Source organism: Nomascus leucogenys, chromosome 12 (assembly GCF_006542625.1).
Source record: "Nomascus leucogenys isolate Asia chromosome 12, Asia_NLE_v1, whole genome shotgun sequence".
NCBI classification, from domain to species: domain Eukaryota; kingdom Metazoa; phylum Chordata; class Mammalia; order Primates; family Hylobatidae; genus Nomascus; species Nomascus leucogenys.
The window spans coordinates 56,240,582-56,258,539 of NC_044392.1; the positions used below are offsets into that span (position 1 = coordinate 56,240,582).

The following is a 17,958-nucleotide window of genomic DNA, read 5'->3' on the forward strand; positions in this document are numbered from 1 at the left end:
GGGCTTGTGTGTTGAATCTTACTTATTAATGTGCATGTATATTCCCAGATGGAAGGGGTCTGAAACACCGTAGCACTGTGAAATACACTGAGCTTTGTTCCTGTAAAAGTGCCTCTGAGTAACCTTCGACAGACAAGAGAGGGATCATCTTCAAAGAACTCAACCAAGCCATTTGCTCATCCCAATCTTCCCCCACGCCCGCTCCGCTCCCGCAGGCTAAACCAAACCCTACGTCTGCCTTTGCACGCCCTCTGGTGGCGCTTTAGGATAATGACCACACAAAGGCGCAGAAGGAGTTGGGGGTAGGCTCTTTATTAGGTGGTTATTGCTGTACTACAGGGTCAGAGTGCAGTGTAAGCAGTGTCAGAGGCCCGCGTTCAGCCCAAGAATGTGGATTTTCTCTCCCTATTGATCACAGTGGGTAGGTTTCTTCAGAAAAGCCCCAGAGGCGGGGACCAGTGAGCCCCAAGGTTAGAAGTGGAACTGGAAGGCTTCGGTCACATGCTGCTTCCACGCTTCCAGGCTGGGCAGCAAGGAGGAGATGCCCATGACGTGCCAGGTCTCCCCATCTGACACCAGTGAAGTCTGGTAGGACAGTAGCCGCACGCCTGCCTCTGCCAGGAGGCCTGGAAATAGAAGAAACTCCTGGTTGGCACAGGGGATAGGGGAAAAAGGAGCGAGGGATTGGGAGAGGAGTCAGAAGTTCTCAGCTTCTGTGACCAAAGGTGCAATGAGTGGACGATGGTCTGAGTCAAAGAGCTGAGATGGGACAGCAACAGGGCATCTGCTCAGCTTCCACGGATATTCCTGACTCTCTGGGAACACCGTGACCATCAGCTGTAGCTCCTGACTTTCTGATTGCCAGTTTTATCCAGCCAACAGCAAGGGAGAAAAGCAGGAAAGTTCCCTTGGGCAGCCAGCAAGAATGGTGAAATTAGGCCCTTCAGGGTTTGAAGGCACACTGTCCGCCAAACATGGACGTGTGCCAAAACCCCTAGCAGCCCAAGCCCCAGCTGACTGGGGCAGGTCCAAGATGCCTGCCATGGCTGGAGGCTTTGTAGGCTTTGCTGCAGCTGGGCTGGCCACCAGGGACAGCCACAGGGCCAGCAGGCAGGAGTAAGAAACCTGCACACAATGTCCCTGAGCTCCTGGGCTATGGCTCCACAAGCCAGTCCAGTGTACCTAACATGGCGAGCTGAGGACCCACAGCTGGGCTCTGGCCCCACCCCTGCCATGCTGCTCTGTGACCCTGGATAAGGCACTTTCCCTCTTTGAACTGAGTATCCACTCGCTGAAGGTTGTGAAAACTGGCATGACAGACCTTCTGTATGGTGCAGATCCAGAGACACCCTGGGACATGAAAAGGGGCTAAAGGAAGGTGGGTAGAGTTCAATTCCAGGGCAGACCCCACCCCAGCCTCAAGGACACCAGCCAGCCCTACAGGGCCCTCCTCACCAATCATGGTAGGCAGCATTGCAGGGTCAGAGGTCTGAGTCCGGAACAGGAGCAGGGGCAGGTCCCTGCGGAGAGGCACTTCTGGCCTGAAGACAGCTCCATTGAGCCCCTGCAGTACAGGTGTAGTGCCTTGGACCAAGCCCACAGCCTGGTAAGGGGCGCCTGCCAGGGCCACGGCCAGGAGGCATTCCCCGAAGCCTTGCTCCCCTGGTGCAGCAGGGCTGTGGGAGGTGGTGACCTGTGCGGAGAAGGCAAGGCGACAGTTACTCCTCCTGGCTGCACCACGTCTGCCCTCCTCTCTTGGCCAAATCACCCATTGGTAGGATGTAGGGCTCCAGCCTGGATAATGTGCTCAGTAATTCAGGACCAGAAGGGAGAGGGCAAATGGGCCAAGCTGTGTGCCCTTGGGCATCAGCTTCCTGGAACAGCCAATGATCTCCTTAAAGGGAGGGCAAAGAGATCTGCCAGGCACAGGCGAAGGCTTGGAGGAAAACAGGGAGGAAAGAAAAGGAGGGAGGCAGGGCTGTGAGGAGACTCCACTCTGGCCCCTCCTGCTCTGACACAGCTTCCTACACAGCATCAGTGGCATGACTGGGATGCAGGAGTGGAGGGAAGCAGAGGGGTGAGGACATGGCAGCTCTACCGCCTATCCCTTCTGCCAGCTCTCACTGGCTGAGCAACAGGCTTTGAAACAGACTTTGATCTAAACAGGGAACCAGAGGGGAAGGCACCAATGGGAAGCCATGTGAGGCAGCAGGACGTGCCGCTTGCTCCTAGAGCTTGCAAGTGAATCAAGAACCCGGGTGCTATGGCATGAGGAGCCCTGAGGGGAGTTAGGCAGAGTCAAACATGGCCTGGCAGCCATGTCGGGCAAAGTCAAACACACTGGCTCGTCATTTGCTTTGGCTGTGAAATGGGGACACTGCTACTGCCTCCATTCCCACAGCACTCATACACAAAGCAGTGCCATTAGCAACACTTGGGGCCAGGCAGTGTCTTCATTTTGCAGATGAAGAAACTGCAGCTACCCCTCACAGGTAGACAGGCCAATACAAGGCTGGCACCTAGGCCTCTGCTCAGCGAATGGGCTCTGGAAATGTGGGGGAGAAGACTAGTGCTGACAGGGATGGGGAGGCAGCGTCGGGGAGAGGGGCGCACATTGAGGCCAGCCTCTTTCACCAGCAGCTTGGCGTTCACCAAGTTCACATCCGCCTGCTTGGAAGCCTCTTTCAGGAGGCCGACAATGACTGCGGGGCTTAGGCAGTTCCCAGCATTCTTCAGGGATGTTCCTGGGGACAGAGAGAAGCTACCATGAGGTCACTGTTTGTTGAGCACCACAGGAGGGGGCAGGAAGCCACTGGCACCTAGCTCTGGACAATGGGCTCCTCGCTGCCCTGGGGACCCCAAGGGCAGCCTGCCCCAGGCAGGTCCATTCGCCCTTCAGTGGGCTCAGAGGAGGCATAATCTGGGCCCAAGCCAGGAAACCCAAGATGCTTTAACCACCCTGAGAAACTCCTCTCCAAAACTCAGCTCAACTCCACTCTGCTCCCCAACCCTGCACCTGGCTTGGCCATCCTGGCCTATCTATTATTCTCCCAGGGGACACTGGAAAATTCCCTACTCTTACCCCTCCCTAGCACTCAGAGCCTTGCCAGCCTCAGGAAATCAAAGCAGAAAGAAGTAACCGAAGCGACTGCCGCCCAGCTCCCTGCCTTGTTTCCTTCGGCGCTTGGACACCCAGGCCAGTGGGACCCCCTGGCTCTGCCCTTCCCTGGTATTGTCAATGCCTGGGGTTTAGCTGCTCTCACCCTGCAATCTCTCCCCAACTGTGAGACACCCAAGAGTCCATGGGAAAGATACACCTCTACAGGGTTAAGGAAACTGGAGCCCTCCTTGGTCACTCAACCACATCCGCACAGTACTGGATCCACTGCAAAGGTGGCCACAGCCCACTCAGCAGCCCGAGGGCTGGACAGAGGGCACTGTTCTCATTCCCACTCCACGGCTGAGCAAACACTCTCGAGGGCTGTCAGATGGCCCAAGGTACCACCTTAGTAAGTTACAGAGTACAAAGTGTCCTCACCACCTCCTGGCTCATCTGCCCCTAACTCTCACTTTACAAGTGAAGAATCCAAGCCTCAGAAGGGAGAGTCACACAGCAGGCAAGAGACAGGGCCAAAAACCAGAATCCAGCATCCTGTTGCTTAATTAGGGCCTCCCTCCAGCCATCCTACGACCTCTTGCATGAAACTCTCTCTCTTGTAGAGGTGTCTCTTGCACCCAAAATATCTAGGTCTTAAAAATGCTACATAAACATGATTTATGACTATTCAGTACATCTTTCCAATGACTTGTTTTAACCCCTCCCTTTACCACCCTCCCACCAGTAGTAAGGGAGCTATACTCAGGGCAGGGTCCAAGCCACCCCCACTGCCTCTCACTAACCCTGTGTCCCGTAGCAGATACACCCAGCCGGGCAGATCCCACACTCCCTCATCCCCTCCTCCCCCTCCCTCTGCAAGGTCCCCAGCTCACCCTGTGTTATCACCTGGATGGTCCCTTTGGGGGACCCAGCCCAGGCTCGCATCAGTGTCCCCAGAGCTTCTGCCAGACCAATCCAAGGCTTGGTGTGTGGAGAGAAGGCACTGGTAAGGGCCTGGGCATTCACCTGCAGAGGATGGAGGAGCGGGGCTGTGGTCAGGAAGAGGCATGGCAGATCCTGAATCAAGATCTGGCTGCCAAGACCCAGCTCCACAAGAAAGACAGTATAGGGTCACTCCTGCCTTGGTGCCTGGTGGGCGACAACTTCCATCAGCCACTAACAACAGGACAAGGACTTGTTCCCACAAATGAAGAGAGCTGTAGAGCCAGAAATTGACACAGAAGGCCACAACCACTCAAAATTGTTCCTTTCAGCAAACTGTGTCTGCCCCAGCCCCCTCCATGGGAGACTTGTTGTTTCTGCACTGGGGAAGGGATTGGACAGCACAATAAAGGTGAGTCTTTGACACAAAACATATGGGAGTCGCAGATAACTTGGATGAGGAGTGACGGGTCTTCTCTGGCAGTCCCAACTTGCCTTCATTTTTATTTTCTATCTTGAATTTTTTTAAGTGTTTACATTGTCACTAAACACTATGATCAATTATCACAAAGTTTTGATGATCATGCTTCAAATATCAATGCATGCGAAGTCCACTGTGAGGCATGCTGTGACATTGAGGGGACACAAGCCCCATATCCCCCAAAAGTTGTAAGTCTAGGATCTGGCTGGCTGCCCCCTGCCCCACCCAGGGGCCTGATAACAGAACCAGCTTGTTCTGGGCCAAAATTTCAGTTCCATTTTGTGGTTTAAAATGCTCTGGTTCTGAGTTAGGCATCTGGCCACTTTTATTGAGATAACTTGTAAAGTCAACCATCTCAGAAAGACGCAAATCAAACAGGCAGCTACAAGATGTAATTAGAAGGAAACACAGATGCTTCTCTTTCTGTTTTCGTAAAGATATCATTGGAAGAATTTTCTTTTTTAAACAGAGAAATAATCATGGTATTGGAAGTGACTGCTGAGGCCGGGCTTCACGGGAGCCTCTCCAGTGTGGCAGGCGGCAGGTCTGCAGGCTTCCTGCTGCAGGGCCCCTGGATCCTCTCCAAGGGGTCACAGACGAGAAGGGTGGTGGGGTGGAGCAGTTAGCTGCTGGGAGGAGACCTGGAGCACCATGCTGCCACTGCCGGGGCTGAGGGCCTGCAGCAGCAAAGTCCAACTAAGAGGGCCCATAAGGCAGGCACCTCGGCACATCTCTCTGTCCTCTGTGTGGGCCTGCAGAGCCCAAGCCCGGGGAGGTGTCCATCACAGGGCTCCCAAGTAAAAGGAGGATTCTCAGTCTTCCCTGGTGGACAGGTGGGAGAATTCCAGGGAGGAGTCAGGCACTTTTGGACACCAACCTGACCCTAATGTTATTCTGTGTCTGAGGTTAGAACAGAATTGAACCAGGGAAAATGCAGGAAAGAATTAGGAAAATATATTTCTTATGTGACAAAAATGTCTCTTTTTCCAAATGGCTACTCTAAGACTATTTGCTGATGTGGGTGAACAGTTCAGTTTGCCTAAGGGTAGTTATTCTGACCAAGAGGTTTCACCTCCTAAGATGGGGACATTGTGTGGTCCATTTGCTGGAACCCTGTGTCCTGCAGCAGATACACCCAGCAGGGCAGAGCCCATACACCCCTCACCCCCTCCTCCCCCTCTCTCTGAAAGGTCCCCCTCCCTCCCCCACCCCCTCCCTCTGCAAGAGCTTATATTAAGGAGTTCCTTTCAGGGAAAGCTCTGGAATGTCACTGCTACCTAATGGTAATGGCAATAAATCATAAGGCTGCGATGGGGAAGGCAGACAGCTGCTTTCTGAGAAGGCTGAAAGGGTAAAACCGTGAAGCCCAGATTGGCTGGCAATGGTGATGAGCTCAAACCTCAGCCTGGGAAATGAGCAGCATCCCCTGGGAGGAATGAACCTGCTCAGAGGCCGACCAGGTGCAAGATGAGTGAAGTGTGCTCTGCCCTGAGGAGCCCACACAGCATAGAGGACAGAGGATGCAGACAGGTCAGAGTCTCTGCTGACCTCCTCGCATGCTGCTGGTCATAGCCCTGCTGACTTCCATGGACTGTGTGGGGCTGCTGGGCAGCAGCAGGCATCCTTCTTTCCTCAGGATGGAGCGGGCAGAGAAGCCTGGAGGGCGGGGCTCTCAATCCAGAGGTGGGAGGTCAGAACCAAAATCCCCGTCTTTCCTGCCACAGTGCTGTCCTCACCAGTGAAAATCGCCCAGCTGAGGGTCAGCCAGGACAACCGAGAACACCCAGCCCATTTTCCTGACCCTTTGACTCCATGGCCTGGGCCCACCCACACAAGCTGCGGAAAGGCTTAAGTCATGTTTTTTTGTCCTCAGGGAACTTAGAATTTAGGTTAAGTAGAAAGATTAGGGGAAAAAAAAAAAAAAAAACACCCCATGGAACCGAACCTTAATAACAAGAAAGAATGTGGTTCTCAGAATTGAGAAGGGGCTGGAAAGGCCAAACAAGACTTCATAAGGAGGCAGCAAGCCCCTGGAAGGAGAGCTATGCCTCCCTCACGCACCTGTGTCTCCCAAGAGCTATGACAATGTCTGGTACCCAGTGAAACTTAAGGAATATCCACAGACTGAATGAATGAGACAGGACTTGAAGTGTAAGTCAGGTTAAGCTCGTAGGAGACGCACATGCCAGGAAGGGCTTGATGGAAGCAAAGACAAGAAGTGGGGGTCTTATGCCATGATTTGGGGAAAGCAAGGGGGTCAGCCAGCATGGAGGGCTCATTTGGGAGTAGATAGGGCAGGCTGTCAAGGCAGGGTCTGGGGCGCTTACAGGGTGCGAACTTTCTACGTGGCCGCCCCCAACCACATTCCCACCTGCTGCGTCCAGCTGGCACCCAAGCAGCACTCCTTCACTCCCACGGCATGTGGAGAACAAAGGAGGCTTTCTCTAGAGGCTGGGCCTGGGAAGGGCCACAGTCTCTGCAGCAAGGCTACGATATAACAGGCCTGAGCCGGGCTCTCTGCTGCCAAGGCCTCTGCTATCAAGGCTGCAGACGGGAGGCTCCCGCCCACCCGCTCCGGAGAGTGCTGACTCAAGCAGATTTCCCTTATCTTCAGCTCCCAGGGCTGAATCTGTTCACCCACGCTGCCAGCAGCCCCTACAAGATGCCTTCCTTCCTCTCCTCCCTCTGACTCCTAGCCCCCGGCCCCAGGTGGTGATACTTACAACCCCCATGAGAGATTTCCCCTTCACCATGTCCACGAACTGAACAGCAATTTCCTCCCCACAGCGGCTCTGCGCCTCCTTGGTGCTGGCACCCAGGTGGGGACAGCTGATGACATTCTCATGGTCCACCAAGGCCCGGTCCCGTGGTGGCTCCTGCCCAGAAAGAGATACCTCTAGGTTGGCTGCCATGGACTGGTCACACGCTCTTGGGCCATCCCAGGCAACAGGAAAGTTGGAGGGAAGGCAGTCAGGAGTTCTGGTGCCTTCCACTTCTATTTTGTCAGGGTGGTCACTGGACTCAATAATGGGCTTCCACATGAATGTTCCATCTCAGCAGAGTGGACACAGCAGAAAGTGTGAACCAGATTCAAATCTCACCTTCACCACCTAACCACCTAGGTGCCTTGGGGGTGAACCTGGATCTAAGCCTCAATTTCTTTATCTGTGAAATGGGTTGATCCTATCTCCCTCATAACATTACTGTGGGGATTATGCACCTTCGACATGGGAGGCTCTCGACCAATGGGAGCTACTGCTGTTGCTGTTACTGGGCTTTTCCCCGAAACTCACCCCCCTGCATCCATGCAGCACTTGCTGTCGATGTGCCTTGCTGGACTTTTAGCACAGTGTCCTGCTCTTCCAAGACATTCCATGCAGGTAACTGCATCTTGGCTCTCATCAGGACAGGTTGCCTATCTGTGGCACCTCCACCCCACCCTCCAGTGTCTTTTCCACCCTTCCGCTCACTGAGAAGATTGCCCTTGGGAATGTTATTTAGGCATCTTCTGGCCATTCTCCTCAGGGCTCTGTTGGTCCCATTGAATTTTGACCATTTAACCCTGTGAGTCCTGGCCACATGTAACCATGTAACCCTGTGAGTCCCGGCCACATGTAACCATGTAAGTACCACCAGCAAGTGGTACAAGGATGCTGAAGAGAGGAGAAGGTGCTGTGTTAGGGAGGATGGTGATACAAAGATGGACAAGGCTTGCCCTGCCTTCAGAGAGCTTATGATCTAAGAGTTGAGAAAGATGACCAAGGTTACAAACCAAAAGGCACCGTGTGCCCTGGGCTGGGAGTACACAGTGAGTGCTACAGGGGCTCAGAGAGTGCCAGTGACCTTCCAAGGACACACAACCAGTAACCTGTGAACCACAACTACCTAATCCAAAGTCCATGTCCTTTCCCCTTCCTCACCAGGGGAAGCTCCAATCTTGGGGACAGGATCTTTCAGGAGGGAGCCAACAGGATTCGAGTGCAAATGCACTCTTCCCTACTGGATCTGGTGTGAGGCTGAGCCTCTGCTCCAGCTGGGAAAGTAGCCCACCCCGAGGACCCTGAGGGAATACTGCCAGTATCCTCGGGCTTCTGTCCACCCAGGAAGAGAAGAAGGGAAAAGGAATGCCCATGGACACTGAAAAGGACATTTTCTTGGCAATGGGACTGCATTTCCATCAGGGTCCCTCAACTATACACTAAAGCCCCCTCTCTCCCTGTTCCAGACCCTCAACCTCAGAACTGATTTGTGGGTCTATCTTTGTCAATATGTTAGCAGTCTGAGAAGCCTGGAACCAGGAACTGGGTCCCCTTTAAAGCCCGAGTTTTGCAGAAAACCACAGAGCTGCCTCCATACCAGGCTCCGCAAGGACGCCTCAAACCACAAAGGTGTGTTTTTGGCAACACAGTTTTCTCCTTTTACCATGGATGAAAGAGACAATAAGCTAGAGGCCTTCTGTAAAACGCCAGGCTTTCCCTGCCATGGGCCTCTCTGCTCCCTATCTCTCCCCTCCTCCTGATGCTGAGGCTGTCAGGCACTTACTTCTGTATTTTTAGTAGAGACGGGGTTTCACCATGTTGGCCAGGCTGGTCTTGAACTCCTGACCTCAGGTGATCCACCCACCTCAGGCTCCCAAAGTGCTGGGATCACAGGCACGAGCCACCACGCCCAGCTAGGCACTTACTTCTGTAAACACGTCCAGTGCAGCCCCGGCACACTGGCCAGACTGCAGGGCCCGGAGCAGGGCGCCTTCGTCCACGATCCCTCCACGGGCACAGTTCACCACACGCACCCCCTTCTTGCACTGGGCAAAGGTGTTGTCATTCAGCAAGCCTGGAAGAAAGCAAAGCATCTTCCTGCTGGGGCAGCACAAGGATCCCCACGCTCATCCCTGGCTTCCAGAGGTCTTCCCTTTCCTTGAGCCAGCTCTTTCCCAGAGCCTCTCCCCTGCTGGACGGCAGCCTCTTTGCTCTCATCTCTTCCTCCTCAGATGCTCTGGGGCAGGAGTCCCTGTTATGGATCTGGGCCAGACTCAGTTTAGAAACATCTTAGAAATTCTTGAGATATTACTGTTTCAAGTGGGTCTGGGAATCAGAAAGCACTGCAGGGGCTGCAGAAAGCATCCACGGGGGTCACTGGTCGTCCCTGTGCCCAGCTCACCTAGACCCCAAGCACTTCTAGCTGGCTCACCCTCCCCTATCCAATGTAGGGGTATCTAACAAAACACCAGGCTCTGCAGGACCCAGGTGGACCTCTCCCCACAGCTGGTTACCACTGTCTGGGGAAGGCCCAGATGGAGGGCCCATTTGTTAACTGGTCTGTGGCTTCTGTGACCAATCCACAATGTAAGGACACACCTACCTGCTGTGGAGGGCAGGAGAGGAGTGTGCACAGTGATGAAATCACAGAGAGGCCAGATCTCCTCCAGGGGCAGCTGCTGAACACCAAAGGAGGCCGAGACCTCTGGGGAAATGATGGGGTCATACCCTATCGTCTGGTTGGAAGCAAGAGAGAGGGAGGAAGTGTCATTCTTAATTATTAGTATTATTATTATTAAGAATGGCAAACTTTTCTTGAGCATTTACCATACACTAACTACCATGCTCAGCTTAATTAATTCTCCAGTTAATTTACCATACACTAAGTACCATGTTCCACATACTAAGTACTATTTACCATATACTAAGTACCATGCTCAGCTTAATTAATTCTCGTGACCACACAATGATGCTGGGACTGTTCTTGTCTGCTTGAGAGCTGAGGGAAGCAGGGCCTCCACAATGAGGAGGGGCACAGCCAGAGCTCAAAAGAAGGTATGTCTGCCTCCATGCTGTGACCACACACAGATGCAACAACAGCTCATGTACGCCTGGACAAGGTGGAGCTTGGAAGTCTTTAGAAAGCAGGGAGTCCTGAGGGAGGGAGGGCAGTCATGTGGGGAGCGGACAGCCAGGAAAGGGAGGAGGAGAAATGGCAGCTGCAGCTGGAGGGTCCAGTCCAGGAAACAGGTGCATCAGGTACTAAAACAGAGTGAGCAGAAGCGAAGGAGGAGGACAACAGTACAAGGCAGGATCTAGAGCGGGAGCGAGACTGCATGCCCTCTAAATCAGGAAGCCTCACCTGTGTCCTCCCCCAGTCACTGCCCACTGTGTGGAAAGGTACAGGTCAGTTCCCCTGGATCTGGGTCCTCAACCCTAAATAAAGGAGCTGGGCAGATGATTGCAGCCATCCCTCACTCTCACATTCAATCACTGGGAATTATTTGACCCCAGGAGTCGGAGACTAGCTGGGGCAACATAGTGAGACCCCACCTCTACAAAAAATTTAAAAAATTAGCCAAGTGTGGTGGCATGCACCTGTGCCACTCAGAAGGCTGAGGCAGGAGGATCACTTGGGCCTAGGAGGTTGAGGCTGCAGTGAGCCAAGATTGTGCCACTGCACTCCAGCCTGGGTGACAGAACAAGATGTCTCAGAAAAAAAAAAATAAAACAAAATAGAAAAGAACATAATAGGAAAGAGGACTTCAAATTCAGTAATTCTAGGGCAGAAGCTAAAATGGTTATGATTAAGGTGAAGCCTCTGGATCCCTTTTTTCATCATTAGCCTTGTGGAATAAGGAAAGCCAAGTGGCCCCACACCAACCATCAGGCAGGTTTTGGGGAAAGATGCTGCCTCTCCCATGCCCTATAAGAACCTCCAGCTCAGAATGCTGGTGGTCTTTTTCAGACACTGCTGCTCCCCTCGGCTGTAACCTACTCATTTCTGGTGGGGAGGAGAAAGTGTCCAGGAGAGGAGATGGGATCCCTGCCATCGTTGTCACAAGTCTTCTTTGTCTGCTGGCCCTGAGGCCGGCCAGAACAATGGCCCTGTTCATCTCTAATCCAGATGTATTTTTTTTTCATATGGAGTGGGGAGAGGAAGGGAACACCAGTAGAGATCACAAGGTCCAGCCTGACTGGTCTAATCCATGCTCAGGAGCCAAGAACAACCTGGGGGCTGGCAGGAGGAAGGCCCTGCAGGCTGAACCTGGCCCCGTCCACAGACAGGTGCCTGGGGCTGGAGGGAGGGGGTTGGGGAGAGGAGCAGGTGAGCATCTTCCTCAGGGGTCAGCGAAGCACTGACTCAGCTTCCTTCTTTCACAGAGAGTATCTTATTTATCTGCAAATGACTGCAGGGAAGGAATCTGGCTGAGCAAACCTCTGTTCTCATTTTCCATTTGAGATAACCAGGGCAGAGAAGAGCTGAACTCAGCTGGGGGTTGGGGTTCCGACACTAGGAGACAACGTTGAGGGGATGGAAAGGGTGACAACAGGCCCAGGACACACGTGCCTGTCAGGGTCCTGGTGTGTCCTGGAAAGGGTCAGATGTCCTAATATACAGACATTGGAGCACCTCTGGGTACACACCATTCAAAGACTACTCCCGGAGAGAAACCTTAGGGAGAAACATGAAGGGGTTCCCTCACCTCAATCCCAGCCCCAGGGCAGACTCCTGATGTTGAGGCAACAGAGGAAGCCTCACTTTCTAAGCAGGACTCCAGGGCAGCTGGTGGCTCCTACCTGCCTGAGGTCACAGAAGGCAGTCCTGAGAGGCTGGTATGCTGGCTGCAGGGCCTTGCTGGCTCAGCAAAGCTAAGAGGAGAGCAAGGAGGCCTCCCAGTTAAAAAGACTCTGAAGAAGAACCTTCATCGTCACGTGCTCTCTCTGCCCCACAGCTGAAATTTTAGTTTAGCACTTGGACTCTCCCTACCATGGCCATGAAATCTTAAACAGAGACCCAAATATAAAAACAGGTAAATTCAAAGCTGCAGAGGTGAAGGCTCAATGTGCCACCACTTGCTGTCTCCCTGGGCCCCTCCTTGCTCCCACCTGTGTCCCTAAGGCACCTTGCCAGAACCCGAGGCTCTGAGTTTGAGAATCACTGCTCTGGGCAGTAAGCATTCCAGGTAACACACTGAGATAGGAGCTGCCCATCCTGGAGAGTGTCTGTCCTTGGAATAGCTAAGCATACTGGCATGGCACAGGGACTGTTTACCTACAGTGGATCATGAATAAAGTCAAGTGGTATTGGGCAAAGAATGCCAGCCCCTGGAAGGCTGAGCCGGAATTCACCAGTTCATAGTCACATTATCTTGGGTCTCAGTTTCCTTATCTGTAAACCTGGGATAATAATTCTGACCCTGCAGAGTCATTTTGAGCACAGGAACCAACACAGTAGACCTCAGCAAACATTAGGTGGACCCGAAAAAATCGGTGATAACTGGTGCCTCAGGTTCAACATCCATCCCTCTGGGCTAAAGTTGGATTCATCACAACACTGGCTACAAAGAAACTGTTAAGAGATGTTTGTCTGTTCCCTCAAGGAAAACCTTGATAATAAAGCACAACGCTCGCTTCTTGATTGCTTTGTGCCTCTTAACACATTCTAAGGAACACACCAGCATGAATGGGCTGAGTCTCTGAGGTCACGACCTGTTATTCAGCAACACTATTGAGAAAAAGTTTCTCGCAGACAGAACAGTATAGAGCGTAAGACCTGTATGACTCAGACCACAGGCAGGCTGCAGGCTGGTCAGGCCACAGCGTGAGGAACGTCACTTCCCTTGCTCCGGAAGCCATACTTCTTTTAATGCTGCCAAATGTCAGGTTACCTTTTCTATCAGCTATGCCGCTGATAACCATGCTGCCCTTTTGCAAACCAAAGCCCTGCTCCCCCAGAAAAGCTTTTCACAAATGCTTCTACATCTAAAACTTGTCTAGCTGCTTTTTGGACCCACAAGTAGGGTGCAGAAATGTATTCTAGCTAAATTTCCTGTGAGGGTGCCCAGCCATTCTAGCCTTCATATGTCTTTTCAGACCTGATTCTGAACCCTTAAGTATTAACTACCTCTCCTTGCTTCCTGCCATCCACAAATGACACATGGTTCAAGCTGTTGATGAGAATGGGGGGCAAGGTGGAGCACTATTGCATACAATCTCCCTCCAAACTGAGGTGGCCCATTCCACAACAGCACCAAGCACTAATCCCTTCAATAGCACCAAGCTCAAGGGGCTCCATCTGAACCCCAAGGGAATCATGAAAGATGTCTTACCAAAGTCCACATCTATACACAATCTAAATGCCCATCATTGAGAGAATGGCCAAATAAAAAGCAATTTATCTGCACAATAAAATTCCACACAACTATTTAAAAATATGCTAGATTTAGTTGTTCTGAGATAAACATGTTTTTTTCTTAACATCACGAACAATATTCTTATTCTGTGTAGCCAAAGAATCCATCCACAGGCATGGAACTGTATGCATTCTGTGCAAACGCATAGAAAAGTCTCGGATGACATGCTAAACTGATGTTTACCGTGAGGAGACTAGGGTTCAGATGGTAATCGAGTATAGCCTTGTTCATGTTTTAATTTATATGAGAATGAATTCCTTTATTACATGATTAAAACATAACTTTAAATAGTCCGGGTATATGACATCTAGGGATTTCCATACTCTACCAGTTTAATAATGGTTTCCAAAGAGAGAATGAGGCTAGTATGAAATAACTTGTGTTTAATAAACACTTATCCTCGTTTCCTGTCTGGATGCTTATACATCTCTTTCACAATATGTTCAAGAATCTTCCTTTCTCTTTAGAAAATCTTCTTCTCCAAGACCACTAGAACTGGTGAGCTCTCTGCCCTGAGATAAAATTCATCCAGACTCAAAAGTATGATAATGACATGGTCGAGGTAAGCAGCTGAGCATGAGGAGAGGCCACTTAGATGCTCTGGAATGATGAGGTCCAGGCAGCTCTGGAGGGGCTGAGGTGGGAGGCAGAATGATCCAAGCCATGTTTCAGGGGTTTACAAAGAGCATGTTCTGGAAGCAAGACAGTTAAGAATGACCCTCCAGAGACATCTGGACAGAAGAAATGCAAAGTGAAGGCACCGGCGCCCTCCACACCGTGCTGGGAATGGGAATAAAACATTCAGTGGGTGATCTGCTCTGAGGCACAGATTAACACTGAAATGAGCAGGCCATAGACATCTCTTTCAATCAAACACATGCCGGAGAGGTGTCAGCCATTTCCTGACACTGATGCTCAAGGTCCCAGATACCCCTGCACCTCTTGGAAGCAGCCCAGGGTAGAGAGTTGGGCAGTGCCAGATGGACAGGCAAGCTTACCTAGCACCTCAATCATTCAGGAAGGAGGTGGGCCTTTTAATCTGGTTTAAGTCACTGCCGAAGTCTCCATGACGAAGAATATTGCTGAGCGAGGAATTTGATGTGTAGAGATGCCACGAAGAAGGAAGGCCCAGGGAAGGGGAGTCATGGGGAAGAGGACCCCTTGGGGAAGGGGGCAGGAGCCTTGGAACGGCCACTGGTCTGGAGCCTGTCTCCCAGTTACTGCTTCATCAATGAAATGCTCACCCATTTGGCTATGAGTGCTCTTAGTTTTACTTAACTCCTGACCTCTGCCTTTTAGATCAAAATTCTCCATGGACTAAACCTTGACCCTCGATCCCTTACAAAAGAGGATGGAGGAGCTCTTTGTGGCTTATGGCATCCCACCATCCCTGCACAGAGGGCAAGGCTGTGGTTTGTTTACATGATCAATGATGCTGCTGGGCTACATCTGCCTCTCTCAGGAGTCCAGGGATCAAGAATACACCTGGCCCTTCTCAGTGCAGAGGCTTAGGAAAGATATCTGGCTGACTTAAATAAATAAGGTGGGGAGTGGAGGCAGGAGGGAGAGGATAATATTCAATGTGTACAATGGGATACTCACCAGGCTCTAGGTTACTGTCCATTTGCTATGAGTCCTTAGGCATAAGCTTACAAATTCTAGATGTCAATGTAAAATTAAAGGTCAATCTATTAAGATCCCTTCTAACTCTAAGAAGGCAGGAGGGATGTAGAAAAAGGGAGAGTTCCATAGCAGCTCTATGTAAACTTTTCTAGATCTGACATAATCTGGTTGTCAAAACTAATTTCCTAATGTTTAAAGACTTCCTGGCTGCAGTTTGACCCCATAATCCCTGTAATTCCCTAAAACAGAAAGTGAACAGAGAGACGTCCCATAGCAGCCTTAATGGGTTCATCTCTTTGGTCTATCTGGGAAGCCCTGCAGATCCCCTCTCTTAGCTGAATTGCCTCTCTCATTTGCAGGGTCTCCTGGATTAGCCCAAGTGGGTGGCACTGCTACTGATTGCAACCCTCCCTTAGCCAGAAGCCTACTGAGCTCCCAGAGTAGGAAAAGGCAGAGACCTGGGGGAAGACAGGAGTTAGGTGTGATTTCTGAGACTGGTGTGAGGTCTTCCAGCCACCACAGGCTCTACAATCATATCATAGTGTACATACAAGCACTTTTAAATCTTTTCTGAAATATGGAGGGAAACTGGAAGGACAGATGGACAATAGATGTAAGGCTCTACTGTGAGGCCATAAACTTGTTCCTGTTTTCTAAATTATCACAGGAAAGCAGACACAACAAAAGCAGGAAGGAAAGAAAGAATGGGCAGGACACAAGTACCCTCCCTGTGAGGCAGAATAGGTAATCAAGGAAGTGCAGCAACCTTGGTGATCCTACAGTCAACAAAATAAGCCTTGGCATTCATATTATAACTGAGCTCATTCAAGCAAAGCTATCTTCAGTAGGGAACTTCCCATCTAGACAGCCTGTGCACTTTGATTTTTCCTGTCCTCAAACTGACCCCCTGCTCGTTATAACAGTAAAAAACACACCCCTGGATGGAGATTTAAGATGCTAATAAGACGTGTGCCGAATGAACAAGCATGTACAGCTACTACTCATGTGCACCCAGAGGACCACCCGAAACATGCTTACTAGTAACAGCTCTTCCCACCTCCTTATGAATAATCATGTAAAACTCCCATAAAGGGAGTTTCTCCAGCAATAATCAACACTGCCTCATTCGTTTTTGTTTTTGTTTTTGTTTTTTAAGACAGAGTCTCACTCTGTCGTCCAGGCTGGAGTGCAGTGGCATGATCTCGGCTCACTGGAAGCTCCGCCTCCCAGGTTCATGCCATTCTCCTGCCTCATCCTCCCTAGTAGCTGGGACTACAGGCACCCGCCACCACGCCTGGCTAATTTTTTTTTTTTTTTTTTTTTAAGTAGAGATGGGGTTTCACCATGTTAGCCAGGATGGTCTTGATCTCCTGACCTCGTGATCCGCCTGCCTCGGCCTCCCAAAGTGCTGGATTACAGGCGTGAGCCACCGCGCCCGGCCAACACTGCCTCATTCTTATGAGCCGCCCGCCCTGAATTCTCTCTCTCTCAAGGTGTACTGTCTACTCTGCACTTAACTTTCAAAATATTCTTTTTCCTTTGCAATAAACTCCTCAATGCTGCACCGTGTCTCTTGTTTAAATTCTTTTAAACTAAGAAGATAAGAACCAAGGTCTCAAAACAGCCATCAACACCTGGTTCACTGGGAATCAGGGCTATTCACTCACCAGAGAGCTAAAGGACCCCCACCAAGTATTTCCAGCTTTTGAGTCCAGATCAGCAGGCCAGTGTTCTCTCCCTCCTTGGCTTTAACGCTTATTTAGATGGGGGCTCCAAGAGAGGGTCAGACCCTCCTAGAACAAAGCTTCTGGCTTCTGCCCAGACATGCTGCCTTTCCCAAAATTGCTGCAGAAAGTCCCACATCACAGGGTTCCAGCAACATCTTACCTTCATCCCAAAGGACTGCATCCGGGTAGCTACCTCTCTCCCAATCCTGCCCAGGCCAAGAATTCCCAGGGTCTTTCCATTCAGCTCTGTTCCCATGAACTGCAACCCAACAGGCAAAAGGAAAGAAGCTGAAGTCAGCAATATGAGTGGACCCTGGGCCCTGAGCCCAGGTGGGGCGAGTCAAGGCCGCTGCTCACCTTCTTCCGCTCCCATTTGCCATCCTTCATTGAAGCCGTCGCCTGGGGAATCTGCCTGCAAGGATAGACACAGGTTCAGAGGGTCCACTCGGACTCCCGCCAGCTCATGAAGGAGATGCAACATCAGGTTTGCACAGTCACTGCCCATGACAGCCACTTTCCCCAGAACTGGGTCTGGGGGTTCAGGTTTAGGAACACTGATGGGGGATAAAGGGAAAACAGATGAGAGAAACCCTTGGCAAGATCTGACTTAGAAAGCCTGGGATTTCTGTGACCAGCCAGGCGTCTGGGAGGAGGTATGGATTCCACCTCAGCCACTGAGGCATCGACCAGAGTGAGTTTTTTACTTTAAGCGATCGCCAATCCTCCAAGGTCTGTAGGGATAACTGAGTGGGGTACTGGGCAACTCTGATGACATCGAGTACTCCAGAAGCTCAAGGAATTATTTTCATCTTCCTATCTCATCCAGCACCATAATCTAGGACGTCTTCTACTATTACGAAGAGGACACCTAATTACCTATGCTTCCTTGAGAGTTTCTTAACCCCGTGGGTCT

General features: G+C 51.2%; 1 protein-coding gene across 1 annotated transcript in view; it reads right to left on the reverse strand.

The window, feature by feature from the left end:
* Positions 1-296: 296 nt before the first annotated feature.
* The window catches only part of PHGDH (phosphoglycerate dehydrogenase), a 32,145-nt gene continuing 14,483 nt past the window's right edge, over positions 297-17,958 (reverse strand). The window contains exons 4-12 of the mRNA XM_003268063.4: positions 17,403-17,457; positions 17,206-17,304; positions 9,882-10,014; positions 9,205-9,353; positions 7,244-7,396; positions 3,991-4,123; positions 2,614-2,744; positions 1,456-1,693; positions 297-626 (exon numbers count right to left, since the gene is read on the reverse strand). Coding sequence (XP_003268111.1) covers positions 472-626; positions 1,456-1,693; positions 2,614-2,744; positions 3,991-4,123; positions 7,244-7,396; positions 9,205-9,353; positions 9,882-10,014; positions 17,206-17,304; positions 17,403-17,457 — 1,246 coding nt within the window. The 3' untranslated portion in view covers positions 297-471. The remainder of the gene's footprint in view (positions 627-1,455; positions 1,694-2,613; positions 2,745-3,990; positions 4,124-7,243; positions 7,397-9,204; positions 9,354-9,881; positions 10,015-17,205; positions 17,305-17,402; positions 17,458-17,958) is intronic.